Raw genomic sequence first — 17,965 nt, 5'->3', positions numbered from 1 at the left:
CAGCAGTCGTGATATCAGTCATATTTATTCATTTTTAATGAATGATTTCATTACAGTTTAAAAATATTAAATAGCCTTTGGTTTTGTTATAAGTGGGTTCAAACTGTATCATATTTGATGATTAATAAACCCTACATAGTCCTATGTATCCAGTATAATTCTATTATGGCATTTATATTTAAATAGATTTTTAATTCATTTTTCTAGCCACTTTTCTTTTTAAATTTCATTTGTTAATTTTTGGAGCTGAATTTTTTATATATTTTTGCTTTTTTTTTTTTTTTTTGTAACTATAGATTTTTTTTAACTGAAAAATATGAAGCCTGTAATTTTAAAAATTTTGAGTTACATAAAAAAAAAGCCAAATACCAATAAAAAGTTAAAAGAGATCCAACTGAGTAAATGCTTCTGTCATATATAGATGATCCTGCGCTTCTTCAATATGTTCCTGAAACTGACTGAACTCATCTCATCCCCTACTATTACGGTGAGAACATTTACTAAATGTTTGAAAAATTCATCAGTTTTAGGTACCCATCCTTCTCTCACACAGCTCCTTCACTCTGACCAAATAGCTTTTCTTATAACATCTAAATGTGAATAATACCAGCTGGCAACATTTCATATATATGTATATATATGAAGAACAGCCATTTGCCTTTCTTTTTACCTTTCTCTTTCTCATTCTCATTTTCCTTGCCTTCTCTCTCTGTCCTTAAAATTAGTTAATCCTGAAGTTCTTCGATATGTTTCTCAAGCTGAAGGAACTGACTTCATCTGCTGCATTTCAGGTAAGCACATTTGATTGTTTTTTGAAACTCTAATGCTTTTCTTCATTCTTCCATTGATTGCATCACAGTAACAGAATTTAAACTTTAAAAAAATTTAAATAATCCAAATTTTATTAGAATTTATTTGAGGCTGGAAGATTTCATTCTTTTATTAATTTATATATATTTGTTTGTTTGTTTGTGTGTATATATATATATATATATATATATATATATATATCCTTAGAGTCAGGGCCACCAGGCGCATGTGAGCTGCAAACTTTAAAAAACTGCCCTCCTTGAAAATCAATGAAAGTAATTAAAAGAGGAAACATTTTTATAATTGTAATATATATTTCATTATGGAAATTATGGAGACAACCACTGTGTTAGAGCAAAATTTTAGTTTAATAAAAACCAAAATGAACACTCGACGTTTCGACCTTCATATCAATGTCTGACTAGAGGGGCTACATGATATGTAGTGTTTGTGGAGAGCTCCTGAACAGATAAGTGTCATTTTGAGTAATAATTGGTGAATTCGCACAGTATTTACATAGTATTGTTTACTTTTCTATTTTAGCGTGTCTGGGTGATTTTTGGGTGTTTTCTGAGTATTTTAAATAGTAAATTGATAGATACAATTATCGTGCACATGGCCCCCATAAAGAGGAATACAACAAACATGGCTTCCAGGTCGCCATCTTTGTCTAAAAATTTTAATTTAAAGGATTGATTCAATGTACCGTTTGCGAAATGTATGCATTGAGGAGAGCAGTTGGAGTCTGGTTAAACAACGATAGTGGAGTGAATGTGTGCAGAAAGTGTAAAGAATGTGAGGATTTAAAGAGTGTTTCAGGTCATGAGAGTGATATCGCTGTTGAAAGTGAGAATCTATAAAATAGTGATATTTGCAAGGTAATACCAGATAGCTGTGAGAGTGGCATTGAAAGTGAGAATGAAGGTAAACATACAGAACGAATGAATGAATTATCGGAGAATAAAAATGATGAGACTGATGCATTGAGTGAGATCGCTCAGTTACGTAGAGTGATACACAGGGAAAATCAGCAGCTGGAGCGTTGGCAAAAATGTTTACTGAGCGTAGCGACTAATAAACGGCAAAAATATGATAGAAAAAATAAGAGTATGATAGTGAGTGTAAACAAAATGAAAGAGCAAGTGTTGTATGGAGATTCCTTAGTAAGAGGTGTGTTAGTTGAGAGTTTAAGAAAATCGTACCAACCTGGTGCGAACGTTAAGGATGTAAGCGAGTCAATTAGAATGCAAAAGCAGTGGTAGCAGCTACAAATGATTTGAAAGGAGACAAAATGGCTATGAGTGAGGATGTAAAGGAATTGCTTGAGGTAGCAAAAGAGAAGAGTGAGAGAGTTAGGATGGTAAGTCTGTTGCCGTGGTATGACAGTGAAGAGTATAGAAGGAGGGCCATAATTACAAATGACTTTATGCGTGAATTATGCAGGATGAGTGGTGTGGAATTTGTGGATGTGTGCAGTGAGTTCCATGGGCAAAAGGATTTATATAAGATGGATGGTTTACATTTGAATGGATTTGGTGTACGGAGACTTGAAAAGGTGTTGTCGAATGTAGTGCAAGTGGATGTGCAGAATCAGGGAAACTAGAGTTATTAAGGAGGGGGGGGGAGAGTAGATATGCAGACTTTAGAGACACAGTTGAGTGTATGAATGGGGAGAGGAGTGTTATTGATGATAGCTGATGAGCTACAGCCAAGGAGAATAGAAGTGGAACTGCAGGATAGAGAAAAGAGCACATTTGAGGCTATTTGGTGTGAGATTGAAACTAGCAGAACAAAATATACAGTTGGATGCTGCTGTAGACCAGGTGATGGAATAGATGGTGGAGATAGTATGCATAAGCAAATAGAAGAAATAAGTGAAAGAAGAGTAATTATTATGGGGGATTTCAACTATGGTAACATTGATTGGAAGGAGGAGAGGACACATGTGAGGAAGGAATTGGATTTTATGTGATTATTAAGGGATAACTATCTACGACAGCATGTAATTGAAAATACTAGGGGTCAGAGAGTGCTTGATCTAGTAATTTCATCTGAGAATTTGGCTGTAACGAATATGACCACGTTGCCACCAATTGGTGAGAGTGATCATATGGTCTTGACTTGGGAGGTGGCTAAAAGTGTGGAATTTACAATTAAGACAGGGTACATGTGGAATGATCGGGCTGGTAAGTATGACAAGCTTAGGAGTATGATTAGTTCAGTGCCATGGCATGTAAAACTGCAAGGGCTAGATGTTGACAGTGCATGGGAGGCGGTTAGGAAGTGTTTGCATGAGGCAATGGTTGATTGTATACCTAGATAAAGCACAATAATGGTATAAAGCGCAGGCCAGAAGGTAACGAGTGTGGTAAGAAAAGCAAAAACAGATTATGAAAGAATATCAGCCATGCAGGCTAAAAAGAATCCCAAACAGATTTTTCGATATGTTGCAAGTATAAGAAAAAATGTATATGAGGAATGATTTTAAAGAATGCCGATGGTAGGGAGGTAACCGAATCAGTTGATATAGTTGAATTACTGAGTGAGCACTTTGCAAGAATATATCATCCAGGTGGTGACATTGCAGGAATGAATAAACCAATAGATTATATGGGAATTGTGGTGAATTAAGTGGAGGTGAGTAGTCTATTACAAAACCTCAATGTCAATACATCTGTGGGATCGGATGGTATACCAGCTCGTGTCGTACGTGAAGCGGCTAAAGAATTGTCAGTGCCCTTGACCATTTTGTTTAATTTGAGTCTCGGGTCTGGGTTAGTCCAGAGGGGGTGGATAGAGGGGAAAATAGTTCACTGCATAAAGGAGGTTCTAAGACTGCTGTTGTAAATTACTGACCGATTAGCATATCAGTAATCGTTGTCAAGGTCTTGGAGAAATTAGTCAAGAGAAAAATACAGGATTGGATAGATGAAAATGGAATACTGTATGGGGCACAGCATGGCTTTGTGAAGGGTAGATCATGCCTCAGTAACTTGCTCACGTTTTATAACACAGTGACGGCCAAACTGGATAAGGATAATGGGTTTACAGTGATTCTACTGGACCTAGCTAAGGCCTTTGACAGGATACTACATGGAATTCTAATCAGTAAACTGCAGCATATGGGATGGATATAAGGTTGGTGAGATGAATAGGAGGGTGGATGATGGAGAGATATCAGAGAGTGGTTTATTTAGGAGTAGAGTCCAAAAGACGGCTTGTGACTAGTGGTGTGCCGCAGGGTTCTGTTCTTGCACCACTACTTTTCAATTTGTTCATTATAGGAAAATAAATAGGAAAGGATCTGAGAGGAAGTGTTCGTTTGTTTGCTGATGATGCAAAATTGGGTAGAGCAATAGTGAGTGCACAGGATGTCAAAATTTTGCAAGATGATTTGGATAGTTTGGAGGACAGGGCTAAGGAAAATGGATGTTGATTTAATGTGTCAAAGTGTAAGGTTATGCATTTTGGGGTGAAAAGATTAGTAGCAATATATCACATTGGTGGAACCATTCTCCATGAGATTTATGAGGCCAGGGATTTGGGATTGGGAGTGTTGTTGGATAGGGAATTGAAGTTTGGGGGGGGGGGGGGGGGGGGCACATCGCAAAAGTGACTAAATCAGCTCATCAAATCAATTGGTTGCTGAAAAATACTTTAACAAGCAGAGACAAGCAAGTTAATGTTCCTCTGTATCGATCGAGCCTTGATAAGACCCCATCTGGACCACTTATCCCAGATATGGGCGCCAGGATTTCTTCTTGATGGGGAGGAAGTGGAGAGGATCCAGAGACGAGTGACCAAGATGATGGCAGGTCTATGGAATGAACTTTATGAGAACGGTTAAAGATTTGTGGGTTGCAAAAATTGGGTTGATTGGCGGAAAAGGGGTGATATGATTGAGACATTCAAATTACTGAAAGATTTCTATAAGATTAATTTAGAAGATATTTTTGAGAATAGGAATGGTGGTGGGAGGACTAGGGGCCATACATGGAAGCTGGGCAAGAATGTGGTTAGCAAGGGTGTTAGAGCTAGCATTTTTACTTAGAGAGTGGTGAATGAGTGGAATATGCTGCCAGAGTCTGTTGTGGATGCTATGACTGTGAATGAGTTCAAGGCGAGGTATTATAGATACTGTGTGAATGTCGAAAATCCTAACATCTTGACATGATGTTAGGGTTTCGTTCCATTAGTCTCTTTCTCACAGTTTCCTTTCATAACTTTCAGGGATGGCTCCTTGTCGTGACTCCTTCCCGCTGTTCAACCAAGCAAAAGAACTTCCCCGTGTCAACCCTGTAACCACCTCTTAACAGTTTAAAGGTCTCAATCATATCACCTCTCCTTCTTCTATCCATCAAACTCTGCAGTCCACACTCCCTCAACCGATCCTCATATCTAACATTGTACAGTCCTGACATGTCTTTGTTATCTGCCTTTGTAACCATTCCACAGTTAATTTATCCCCTTCAAATCCTGGGGACCAGATCTGAGAACAATAGTCAAGTGTGGTCTGATCATAGTCTTATACAATAGAATGATAACCATTTTATCTCTGCAGGTCAGTGTCCTTCTCATTATTACAGTAATCGTCTGTGTTACCTTCACTACCTTTGCAATATGCTCCCTGAATTTCAGATTTCTCTCAATCATCACCCCCAGATCTCTTGTCTCCCCTACCTCCTCCAGTACAGCTCCTCCCATAGAGTATGCAGCGTCCCATCGATATGTCCCAAACCTCAAGACCTTTCATTGTGCTGCATTAAACTGCCATCCCCATTCATTTTCCCATCTGTCTAGTTTATTCAAATTCCTCTTGCAGGGCTGCCACATCTGCACGATTACTGATAACCCTTCCCGGCTTCACATCATCCACAAACAACTGAATGTCCCCTTGCAATCCCTTGACAATATCATTGATATAAAAATTGAACAACACAGGTCCCAGTACTGAGCCCTGTGGAACCCCACTTGTAACGTTCTGCTTCCTTGATATTGCCCCACCATACACAACTCTCTGATACCTATTGGACTTCCAATCCTGAATCCAGTTGACCAACCTGTCATCCAAACCGATGTGCTGCAACTTAAATATCAGCTTATCATGTGGCACCCTGTCGAATGCTTTTGCTAAATCCAAGAAAATGGCAGTATATATTCCTTTCCCTCATCTACTGCACTTGTAACTTTATTATAAAAGGCTAGCATATTACTAAAACAAGAGTGCCCCCTTAACAAACTCATGTTGACTCTCACATATAACATTACCCTCATCTGCCCAGTGCTGTATATGGTTCCTCACTAATTTCTTCAAGATCTTATCAGCTACTGATGACACACGAACTGGCCTATAATTAGACACTTCCAGTTTGCTACCACTTTATGCAATGGCATTATCTTACCTTCCTTCCATTCCCTGGGCATTTTTCCCATAGTCAGACTTTCATTGAAAAGCCAGGTCAAAGGAGCTGTCAGTTCTTTAGCGCATTCTCTCAAAACTCATGGTGAAATACCGTCCAGTCCCACAGCTTAAACGTTATAAATGTAGGTCTTGTTTTAGCAATTTAATTACATTTTATGATAAGGTAATGAGTGTGTTAAATAAGGATGAATCATGTACACTAATATTCTTGGACTTTGCAAAAAGTGTTTAACAAATGAGCTCCAGAGGATGGGAACAGATAAGTATATTGGTTAGATGGATTGGAAATTGGCTTTCGGAATGATTCCAGCAAGTTGTTTATAATATAGCAGTGTCTCAAAAAATATAAAGAGGGGGGGGGGAATAGTGGCATTCTCGGGGTTCTGTTCTTTAGCTCCTGCTGTTTGTAAATGATATATCATGTGGACTGACTGGAGGCCTTCAGTTATTTGCTGATGATGCAAAGTTGAGGAATCAAGTATAATAACATAAGTTACACTGCTGATGTTAATTCCCTTCAGGAAGATTTGAATAGACTTTTGACTTGGACAAAGGAGTGGGGAATGTAGTTTTAATATTAATACATGCAAGGTGGTGCATTTTGGAGTGCAGAAATTTAAGTCTGTGTACTGTGTTGATGGTGCTGTACTGCAGAAAGTTGCTGGGATTTTAGATCAGAAAGTGATGGTTGACAATAGACTGAAATTTAGAGGACATGTTGCAGGTTTTGCAGAGACTGCATCTCCTAGTACTGCTATGATAACAAGTACAGATAAGGAGGTGGTTGTTCCACTGTATAAAATCTCTGATCAGACCACACTTGGACTATTGTGCTCAGATTTGGTCAGCTGGTTTTCAATGTAATATGGAAATATTGTAGAGGGTCCAAAAACAAGTGACTAAAACAGTATCAGGACTTCGGAATACTGGCTATAGAAAGGTTGAAGGAATGTGGACTGCAGAGTTTGGTGAATATGACGAAAAGAGGTGATATGATAGAAATGTTTAAGTTAGTGAGAGGATTTTATTGGATTAATCCAGAGGGAATTATAAAAAGAGTAGAAGGTAAAATGGAAAGAACCAGTGGCCATTCATGGAAGTTATGTAAGAGCAGTGAAGAGAGATATGAGGAGTTTGGTTTGGTTTGGTTTATAGTTTATTTGGCACAAAGACAGCACAGGTCATACTGTACCATACTAAGGTTACAACTATGCATAAGCAGTTACAGAAAATTGTAAACAATACGCCTGCACAAAATTCTAGTTCCACAAAGCAACATCTACAGATAAACAGAACTGCTGCAGAGGGCACAGCAACACACAAGGTCAGAGGTTATTATGGTAGTAAAAAATAGTTAACAATACAAGTTAATACACAAAATACGCAACATACCAAGGAATGCAGTATCTACATATATGTAAAATTATAACAGATGCTTTTACAGCTGTAGACAGGCAAAAAGGGATTATTATACAATATGCATGGATTGAAATTAAATTTAGCAATGCAGTATAAACAGAATTTAGCAATACCTATAAACAGAATTACTAGAAGGTACACAAATAGACAAGGTGTCCTACAGCAATACATGATTAGTCGAAAAATAACTAGTAAATAAAATGCATATACAAAATTTAAGTTAAACAATGCAGTATCTACATATTAACAAAATTACTGCAGAGGTTTCAGCAGTACATAAATAGATAACAGTACAGGTTAACATATGCATATACAAAACAAGTCAAGGAAAGCAGTATCTATAAGATTACAACAAATGTTATTATACTAATACATAAAGAGTCAGAAAGGAATTATTATACAGCATATATGCATAAAAATTAAGTTTAGCATTGTTTGTGGTATTTACATATTAACAAAATTACAACAGGGTGACACAAATATACAAGATCAAGGCCTACAGTAATACATAATTAGTCAAAATTTAAACTAATGAATAATATGTATAAAAGTTAAGTTAAGCAATACAGTATTTACATATAAACAAATTTACAGTCAAATGTGTTTGTACAAATTAATTCTTTCTAAAAAATTAAAAACATCATGCAATCTGCCTGAGTCTGCTAGCATTTCCCTGCGTGTATATGGCTTGGTTGGATAGGTGAAAATTTCATTCCTCTCTCGTGTAAATTGTTGACCCTCTACCAGAATATGATGAATAGTGAGATGTGTATTGTATTTTTCACATATGGGAGGGTCATCAGTTCTCAGTAAATAAGAATGCATAAGGTGGCTGTGACCTATGCAGAGCCTAGCAAGAACAACCTCCTCCCTTCTCTTGTATGTCGACTAGAATGCCAGTGCTTAATTTCAGGTTTAATGTAATATAATTTGTTTGTCAATGTTTCTTGCCATGTTGACTCCCACTGAGCAATTAGCTTTGATCTTATAAGCTGTCTGTATGTGGAACTGTCAAACAGTATGTGGAGAAGGTATGAGCTGATTTAGCAGCTGCAGCCTCATTTCCCTTAATTCCAATGTGGCTGGGAATCCAGCAGAAATGAACATCAAAATTAAGGATTTTCATTTTGTGAAACAGGTGTAGTACCTCATAAAGTACTGGATGTGGATTATACATAAGAGAGGAGATAGCATGTAAAGAGCTCAATGAGTCTGTGCAAATTATACACTTTTGGTAGCAGTTTTCTTTTATATGCACAAGTGCAAGATGAATGGCATGTAACTTTGCTGTATAATTACTGCAGTCTGGTGGTATCTGATTTAAGATAATAATGTCAGGAAACACAGCAGCACAGCCAACAGAGGTATTAGTTCTTGAACCATCAGTATAGATGGGTAAGAAATCAGCATGTGCTGCTCTGTTTGGATTAAACAATTGCAGGTAGATGGATGATGGAGTATAAGATTTCTATAGCTGACAAAGTGAGAGGTTGCAGGATGATGTGCAAACCTGCTATGAAGAGATGCTGTTATGTTTAGTGTAGCTAATGTTGTCAACATTTATACCAACAGCTTGCACGGTTTCTTTAACATGCATACCAAAAGAATGTATAGCAGTTTAACATATGTGATATTGAGCTTCCTAATGCAGAGAGAAGATAATAGTCCATGTAGAATGATCTGGGAGAGATTTTATTTTTAGGGCATAATTAAGAGATAACTGTTTCCGTCGAAGTGATAGAGCCGGTCCATTTGCTTGAACATAAAGACTTTGAGTGGGTGATGTACAAAAGGCACCAGTAGCTATCCATATACCCTGATGATGGATGGAATCCAACCATTGTAGGTTACTCTGTCTTGCAGAACCATAGACTTGGGACCCATAATCCAGCTTTGAACATATAAGTGCATGATAAAGATGGAGCAATGAAGCTCAATCAGCACCCCACTCAGTAGAGGATAGAGTGTGAAGGAGGTTCAAAGTTTTTTTGCACTTTTCTCTTAGTTGACGAATGTGTGCTAGAAATGTAAGTTTTCTGTCAAAGATGAGTCCCAAGAACTTGGTTTCTGTAGCTACTGGAATAATAGTATGTCCCATTCTTAATTCAGGATCTGGGTGATGAATGCGTTTTCGACAGAAGTGCACAGACACTTTTTTCTGTTGAAAACCTAAACCCATTATTAAGAGCCCTCAGAGAGACATGATCAATTGCTTGCTGAAGTTGTCTTTCAATTACCCTCATGTTACGGAGTGATGACAGTAAATTGTGAAGTCATCAACGTATAGAGAATTGTCTACAGTGGGAGGAAGCTGTTCAATGATTGAGTTAATTTTAATAGCAAAAAGTTCACACTTAAGACAGAGCCTTGGGGAACACCCTGTTCTTGATGATATGGTCGAGATAGCATACTTCTCACTCTGACCTGGAAAGTTCGTCTGGACAGAAAGCTTTTAATAAATACAGGGAAGTGTCTTTTGAGACCTAGGTTATAGAGGTCGTTTCCATATCTCCAGGCTGTGTCATAAGTTTTTTCCATGTCAAAGAAAACTGAAACGAGATGTTCTTGCTTCAGAAATGCATCTCTTATACAAGTTTCTAAACAAACCAAATGGTCTAAAGTTGAATGATGTCTATGGAAACCACCCTGTGTTCTGGAAAGAAGACTGTTCCTTTCTAAATACCAGAGAAGTCTAGCATTAACCATTTTCTCAGTATCTTACAAAGACAGCTGGTCAGAGCAATGAGTCGATAATTATTTATTTGCTTGTGTTGGATCTTTTCCTGGTTTTGGGATAGCAATGACAGTTGACTGCCATGAATTTGGAAACTCTTCCTCTGCAAGTATTCTATCATATAATAAGAGAAGAAGATCCATAGAAGATGATGGCAGATGTTTTATCATTTCATAATGGATGTCATCAGGTCCTACTGCACTAAAGTGAGATTGTAGGAGAGCTCGTTTTAGTTCCCCCTTAACAAATGGCTGAAGAATGTTGGTAGAAATATTAAGCCTTTGTTTCTCTTGCTGCTCTTTCAGTATTAAAAATTCAGGAGAATATGAAGCTGTTGCTGAGATTCTAGCAAACGTTTCTCCCAAAGTGTCTGCAATAGCTTTGAGATCAGCAATAACACTTCCATTATATTCTAAGGTAGACAAACAATGTGTACTATATCTGCCTTTCATTTTCCGGATTTTATTCCATACAATTTTTGGACTGGTCATTTGATAAATGATGTAGTAAATTGGATCCATGATTGTTTTTGACTTTGACGTCTTGCATAACGTGCATGGGGCATATTTTGTAAATACCCCACCTTTGGCTCAACCACACTTGAAAGCTATTAAGTTTGATGTGGTGGGGTATTTACAAAATATGCCCCATGCTCTGTGTTGATCTTTTTTGGCTGTCTGACATCCTGGGTTCTACCAAGGCTTTGGATAGAATGGAAACTGAGATGATGTTTTCAGAATGGAGGCTGCTGCTGCCTGGACAGTGCACTCTGTTATATACTTTACCGCTTCATTGGTAGGTGTTTGACTGATAGTATCAGCATTAAATTTTGGAAGATTAGAAAAACTATTCCAATCAGCCTGTTCCATTTTCCATACAGGTATTCGTGTGGGCGAACATGGTTCTTGTAAGGACATTGTGCGTAGAACAGGGAAGTGATTGCTTCTGTATATGTTCTCTTCAACGTCCCATGTGAGCAGTGGAAGAATGGAAGGGGAACAGATTGTAAGATCAATTGTAGAATATGAACGGGTAGGCATATGAAAGAAAGTATTAACTTTATTATTTAAAAGGAGAGGTTATTATTATCAAGGACTCTTTCAATGATTCAAGCTCATCTGTTAGTGTTGGCAGTACCCCACAGAGTATTGTGACCATTAAAGTCACCCATCAAAAGTATGAGTTCAGGCAGTTGCAAGATAAGATTGTCAAGATCAATTTCATTTAGCTCAGCACTCGGTGGTAAGTAAATTGAACATACTGTAACAAGAAATCCCACAGAGAGCTGAATTGCTACTGCTTCCAGAGTAGTATTAAGCTGGACATGGTGGAAAGGAATATGACTGCCCACTAGGATAGCTACTCTCCATGAGCAGGACCACCTCCAGTTCTGTCCTTATGTACAACAGTGAAATTCCTAAAGGTATGATCCTCATTGGGTTTTAAGTACGTTTCCTGTAGACAGAAACAGAAAGGTTTGTGTTTCTGCAACAACATCTTGATATCATTGATATTCTGGCAAATCCCACGACAGTTCCATTGTAAAAAATTTCCTATTGTCTTGATTTTATTGACTTGTCTGGTTTTCGGGAGGTTGAGGACTTACCTTTGTCAGATTTATATTTATCCATTGTTTTAGGAAGTATCAATGGCCAGTGTCCATCTCTTCCTCTGGTAGAGTGTTCAAAACATCAAAGGTGTTAGGGTCAGTTGGTAGATTTAGTTTACTTTCAGTGGGTACTGAGGTATCCATTTTTTCTGTGCGAGTGTCTGGTGGTTTATCTTTGAGTGATATCTCTGCCATAATTTTTTTGACAGCTGAGTTTTAATCAACTGGGACCATTTTTGAAGTTGTCTCTGGAGTAAGGCCATAGGTCTTGTGATTAATGCGCTCAATAGAGAAGCACTTGCGATCATAAAGTTCAGGTATGGTGAAATTATCAGATGGTGGAACAGACATACACATTTGAGTTGCTGTTGGCACTTTTTTAATTGTTACTTTTTCAGCATAAGAGGATCTCAGAATAGGTGTAATGGTGACCAGCTTTCATTTGGCATCCTGATATGTTATGTTTTGTTCTGTTTTAATTTTTTGTATCTCTTTTTCATCTTTCCATTTCTGACATGCACGAGAGTTAGCTGGATGATCTCCCTGACAGTTGACACATTTAGCTTTTTTGCACAGCAAGATTTGTTATCATTTTCTTTACTACCACATCGAGCACAGGTAGTAGAACCACGACAGGCAGTTTGGGCATGTCCATATCTCTGACATTTAAAGCATCTCAGTGGGTTAGGGATGTACATTCTAACAAGACAGCTGAGATACCCTGCTTTTACAGATGTCAGAAGCCTAGGTGTATTAAAAACAAGGATGATGTTCTTGGTTGAAACCAGGCGACCATCCCTACATATCAGGATGTGCCTCACACCCGTCACTCCTTGATCTTTAAGCTGTGAACATATCTCCTCATCAGGAACATCAAGGAGATCCCATTCTGATATCACTCCTCTACTGGAATTGAGTGTTCTATGAGGTGTTACTGCGATTTGTATTCCACCTATTGTTATTGCTCTCAGTAGTTTCTCAGAATGTTGCTGACACAGTGTTTCACGGGGATATCATCAGAATGCAATTTCTTAAGAGTTTTGGGAGGTCCTGCTAGTCCTTCTAAACCTTTTTGAATAAAGAAGGGTGACATTTTCCCAATTGGTTTTTCACCTGTTGCATGAATGATTAAAAAGGTTGGTACATTTATGTTAGTATCCGATATCTTTTGTTTCTTGCTTCATTTCCATATGCATTTACATATTAATCAGTACTTGGTTGGGACTTTGTTAGGATCCCCGAAACATTTGAGGATGAAGGATTCATGCTCAAGGAGTTTTTAGTTCAGCACCAGAGCTCCCCACCACCACAGAGCCACATATGGATGCCCACTACCCAGAAGGCAAAGACTGTGCTCAGGAGTGGAATGCCAGGGCTACCCTTGACGCTATACTGGCACTACAGCAGGTCTAGGATCCTGACCCCGGAGCATGGGGTGAGAGACTTGCTGCAACACCGGTGACCCTTGCAGGCATGCCCATTAGTCAATTGATCCTGGCTAGGCCATCCAGGACCACCCATCTTGCCGAAGCAGGGGCCAAAGTAGTGCAAGACTACCAGGATCCCCCTTTCCGGATGTCCACAGGTTGCACTGCATGGCAAACACGACGGCAGGGCGTTGGATCCGAGTGATGGTGGTCTGGAAAAAAGGATAGTGAAAAAGACTCAGAAGAAGCAGAGCCAAGAATATGGGAAGTAAAGCAGAGAAAAAGAATGAAAAGGGCCAGTATCATCACTGGGAGGTCCCCTCCACCACGAACAGGTGCCTCACATGGAGGGGGAGGGATATGAGTAGATTTTTTACATGGAGAAATGGTCGGTGAATGGAATCCATCACCAGAATGTGTTTCTAATGCAAGAAGTGTTTAAGATTTTAAAATTCAGCATGATGAATATGTTGTTAGTTGAATGAACCTCCCATGATGAGCCTGCTGACTCCATGAAAGGTTTAAAAAAATAATAAATGATCCTCTAACATTGTTTTAGAATTTTTTTTTTTATTTTCATAGGAAATTGATACAAAAAAATCTGGATGGATTACACCTAAAGATTTTAGAAAAGCTATGGAGCAGCAGAAAATTTATACTCTGTAAGTACTTGAAGTACTCAATTTATTATTTATTTTATATGTATAATTATACTGCATTTATAATTTTAATTAAGTCTAGATATCATGGACATAATGTTTGAATGAGAAAAAAAAACATATTTGTCCATTTATTACCAAGTTATAAAATCAAGATAATAAAAAATATATTAATTTTAATGATGTTTAAAATTCTGTTGTCTTATTATGGTGTATCAGCCATGTTTTTCTCACACACGCACACACACACACACACACACACACACAAGACATAGTGCTTATATTTATAAACACCAGTCATTACCTATAATGAAGAACAACGTTGCTTGGTAAAGTAGCAATCTATTGTAACTAGCAATGTATTTTACATGAGCTATATTACCTCATATAAAATACACTTCATCATCAAATGCAACCTGAAATGTAATCATAATGTAGCCCATTATTATCTCAAATTTACAAAACCATACTTGTTCTTTTTGATGAAAACTAAATTGTCAGCCTCCTTGCTTTTTCCAAGCTTCTTAGAAATTTTAACATACACACAGTAGCTATTCAGACAGTGTTAAATGACTGATTTACTTTTCATGCAGACCCACCTGGAAGAGATGCTGAGGAATTTTTTTTTTCTCTGAAATAAGCTTGTTCTAGGGTATTGGGGTAAGATCATCAGGAAGTGTGGCTGGTACAAGTACCAGCCACACTTCCTGATGATCTTACCCCAATACCTTGGAACATTTTTTCTGACTAATAACCCATCCATGGAGCTATTGTGCCAACATTGCCTCTTAATTTAAATAATATCTTCATGCAAACATACTTTTACAGCATGTCTTCCAATAATTTTCTTACCTTGTATATCATTACAAAGACTAAATTGGAAGTCTTCATTTTCTACTCTTTCTTTCTCTGGTATAAGCTTTTGGCTCCATGCCTTGAAATATATAGACCTTATTACAGAAATTATATGTACTGGCATGAATACCTTCACCTCATTCTTCCTTGTGGCCCATTCTTTGTCAACACTTTGTCTTCCATAAGTATGCCAAGACATTTCATAATTAAAAATGGAATGTTCAAAACTGGCTGGAAAATGGTCTCATGTCATTCTCTACATATATTTAACCTAAAATGACTTCAATAAAGATCAAAAATCACCCCAAATCAGATGTTCGAGCTTTATAATCTTTGACCAGATCTATTGGTCTGGTCAGTTCATCACTGCATCCTCCTCTTCTAAAACTGTATTTAAAACCATTTAGGATCATACTTATTAAACTCAATTCCTTTTCAATTTCATTTTTAACATTCTTAATTTCTTTTCATTTTCACCAATGCTTCCCTAAGTTCTTTAACTACTTTTACATTACTACTACTACTACTAACACTTATTATTTTTATTTCGTGACACCTCCAAGGAGGCTAAAGGCTCATCGAGGGAAGGCACCTACTCTGTAACTGTCTGTCTACAACATCTACACCAACCCCATCTACTGCTCACCACCACCACTAGTATTTTGTCTGTAAATTGTGTATCTTGAAGGCCAATTTGTCTGTATGCAGGATGAAAAACCTCAGTTTCCAGGAGAAAAAACCCTGCTGCCTCCATATGAACTCACCTTTAATTGGGAAAAAAAACCATATAGGCCTTTTCCAACCAAAGGATGCAATGTACCATCATCTTTCCAATTGCACTATGGGGGCACTACTAATACTAACACTTCCACTCATATTTTTGGTTACTCTCAGTTAAACTAATCTTCAGTGATCTTTATCATTGCACTTCTTCCCTTTGCTCCCTTCTCTCCCTTCCTGCCATGTATTGAAAAAAGTAATCAATATCAGTTCAAAAAAACTCCTTTAATAATTTATATGCTTCTATCATGTTTGCTCTTTTTCACCTAGCAGATAGTTTTTGAGTCTCACAGACCATTGACCTATTCTCATAGGGAGCATTCCATAGACCTACCACAATCTTTGTCACTCACCTCTAGATCCTCTCCACCATTTTTCATCCCCCACAGAATCCAGGTATACACATCTATGTCCAGCAATATAGGTTGAGGCCTTATTAAAGCCTTATACAGTGTGGCCATAAAATAACTTTTCCTCTTTGGAGACATCTGTAGCTAAAACCAATAAACAGAATGAGACCAAATTTTATATTGAGAATTTTGAAGGCATGGGGAGATGATTTCCGCAAAATAAAGATTTAGTACCAAAAGTCACCGATAGGTGAAATTTTGGCGCTGGTGGAGCCGAAAACAAGTGGAGGATTACATTAAAGATAGATAAAATGGAATAATAACATTTTAACAGGGTAAGCAACAGCCACATCCCTCATTTCAGCTGGATATGTGGTGCGTTACAATGATAATAAGAATAATAACAATTAAACTAAAACAACCACTTGCGATTTCATAATAGGACCATACTTTTTTGAGCATATTACCCCTACAGGTCCTGTAACCTGCTCCATTCGTCGATAAATCTCTCCAGGTTTGGAGAGATTTATCGACGAATGCTGGAAAATTTTGTCATTCCTGCATTGCAGCCATGACAATGTTTGGGCTCCATAATTTTTATGCAGGATGGAGCATGGCCATACATTGAACGTTTTCAGTACAGCACCTTTTACGCCAGCATTTCAGTAATTAGAGGGTTATCAGTCAGTTCTTTTCAACGGCATGGCTGCCTCGATCCCCGGACATCACTCCATGTGACTTTTGGCTGTGGGGGTATTTGAAACCCATTGTGTATGTTGATGGCGTTCGCAACTTGCATGTCTTGAAAGAGAACATAAAACAGGCTGTTATGAACATCCAATCCGACTCCTTACACTCAGCTATAGAGCATGTTGCACACTGGATGCAATTTGGTGTACACAAGAAAGGTCAGCACATTGAAAATCATGTATGTGGTCCAGGGGACCCTGATTCTGATGAATAAAACATTATTTCCTGTAAGTTCAATCACTACATTAATTTCTGTGTCTCTTGCAAGTTGTTGTTTTAGTTTAATGATTATTATTCTTATTATCATTGTAACGTGCCACATATCCAGCTGGAATGAGTGACGCGGCCGTCGCTTACACCATCGAAATAATTATTCCATTTTATCTGTCTTAATGTAATTATCCACTTGTTTTCGGCTCCGCCAGTGTCAAAATTCCCCTATTGGCGACTTTTTGGTACTAAATCTTTTTTTTTGCAGAAATCATCTCCCCGTGCCTTCAAAAGTCCCAATATAAAATTTGGTCTCATTTCATTTATTGGTTTTAGCTACAGATGCCTCCAAAGAGGGAAAGTTATTTAATGGCCACCCTGTATATTGGAAAAATAACTTTTCTATCCCTACTTGTCACTGTGTACTTCAACAACCATGTAATCTGATGCACTGTTTTGGTTACCATTGGAAAATACCCTCTAAACTTCAACTCTCTGAGTTGAAGTTTAGAGGGTATTTTCAGGGTATTTACAGAGGGTTTTAGAGGGTATTTACAGCTTGTAGCTGTAACTTTAAATCTCTATTTAAAATTACAGCCACAAGCATATATTGCTGTAATTTTAAAAGTGCAATGTAAAACATATACATAAGGAACTACATATGTCGTCAACTTAGTAGCACTGACTCTGAGACAAGCTGCAAACACAAGATAACCTGGTTAAGGATTCTCTTGAGTGTCAAGGATTATCAAACCTCTTAATAAAGATAAATAATATTGAACACTTCTTACCTGTGTTTCTCAAACTCTGTTGTATGCTTCTCATATATATAGGCTGAGACCAGTATGAGGGTTAACTCATTGGAACATTCCAATTAATTCATCATACTTGCTCACTCACTACCAGTCCTATCCTCTATCTTCAAGTGAGGATAATCACT

General features: G+C 37.7%; 1 protein-coding gene across 3 annotated transcripts in view; it reads left to right on the top strand.

Annotated features, from left to right (window-relative positions):
* Positions 1 to 17,965, top strand: part of RyR (Ryanodine receptor) — a 1,703,288-nt gene that overhangs the window by 1,436,711 nt on the left and 248,612 nt on the right. For 2 of the 3 annotated variants that reach the window (XM_090399347.1, XM_090399344.1), the window contains exons 98-99: positions 726 to 791; positions 14,004 to 14,083. In XM_090399347.1, the coding sequence (XP_090255473.1) occupies positions 726 to 791; positions 14,004 to 14,083 (146 nt within the window). Of the gene's footprint in view, positions 1 to 421; positions 488 to 725; positions 792 to 14,003; positions 14,084 to 17,965 lie in introns of all 3 variants that reach the window. The other variant, XM_090399345.1, reaches the window with a different exon arrangement.

This window comes from Typopeltis vanoorti, chromosome 10 (genome assembly GCF_054136105.1).
Source record: "Typopeltis vanoorti isolate ZY-2024b chromosome 10, IOZ_Tvanoo_1.0, whole genome shotgun sequence".
NCBI classification, from domain to species: Eukaryota; Metazoa; Arthropoda; class Arachnida; order Uropygi; family Thelyphonidae; genus Typopeltis; species Typopeltis vanoorti.
Note: the sequence above shows the minus strand (reverse complement) of the source record. Positions and strands in the feature narration are given on the sequence as shown.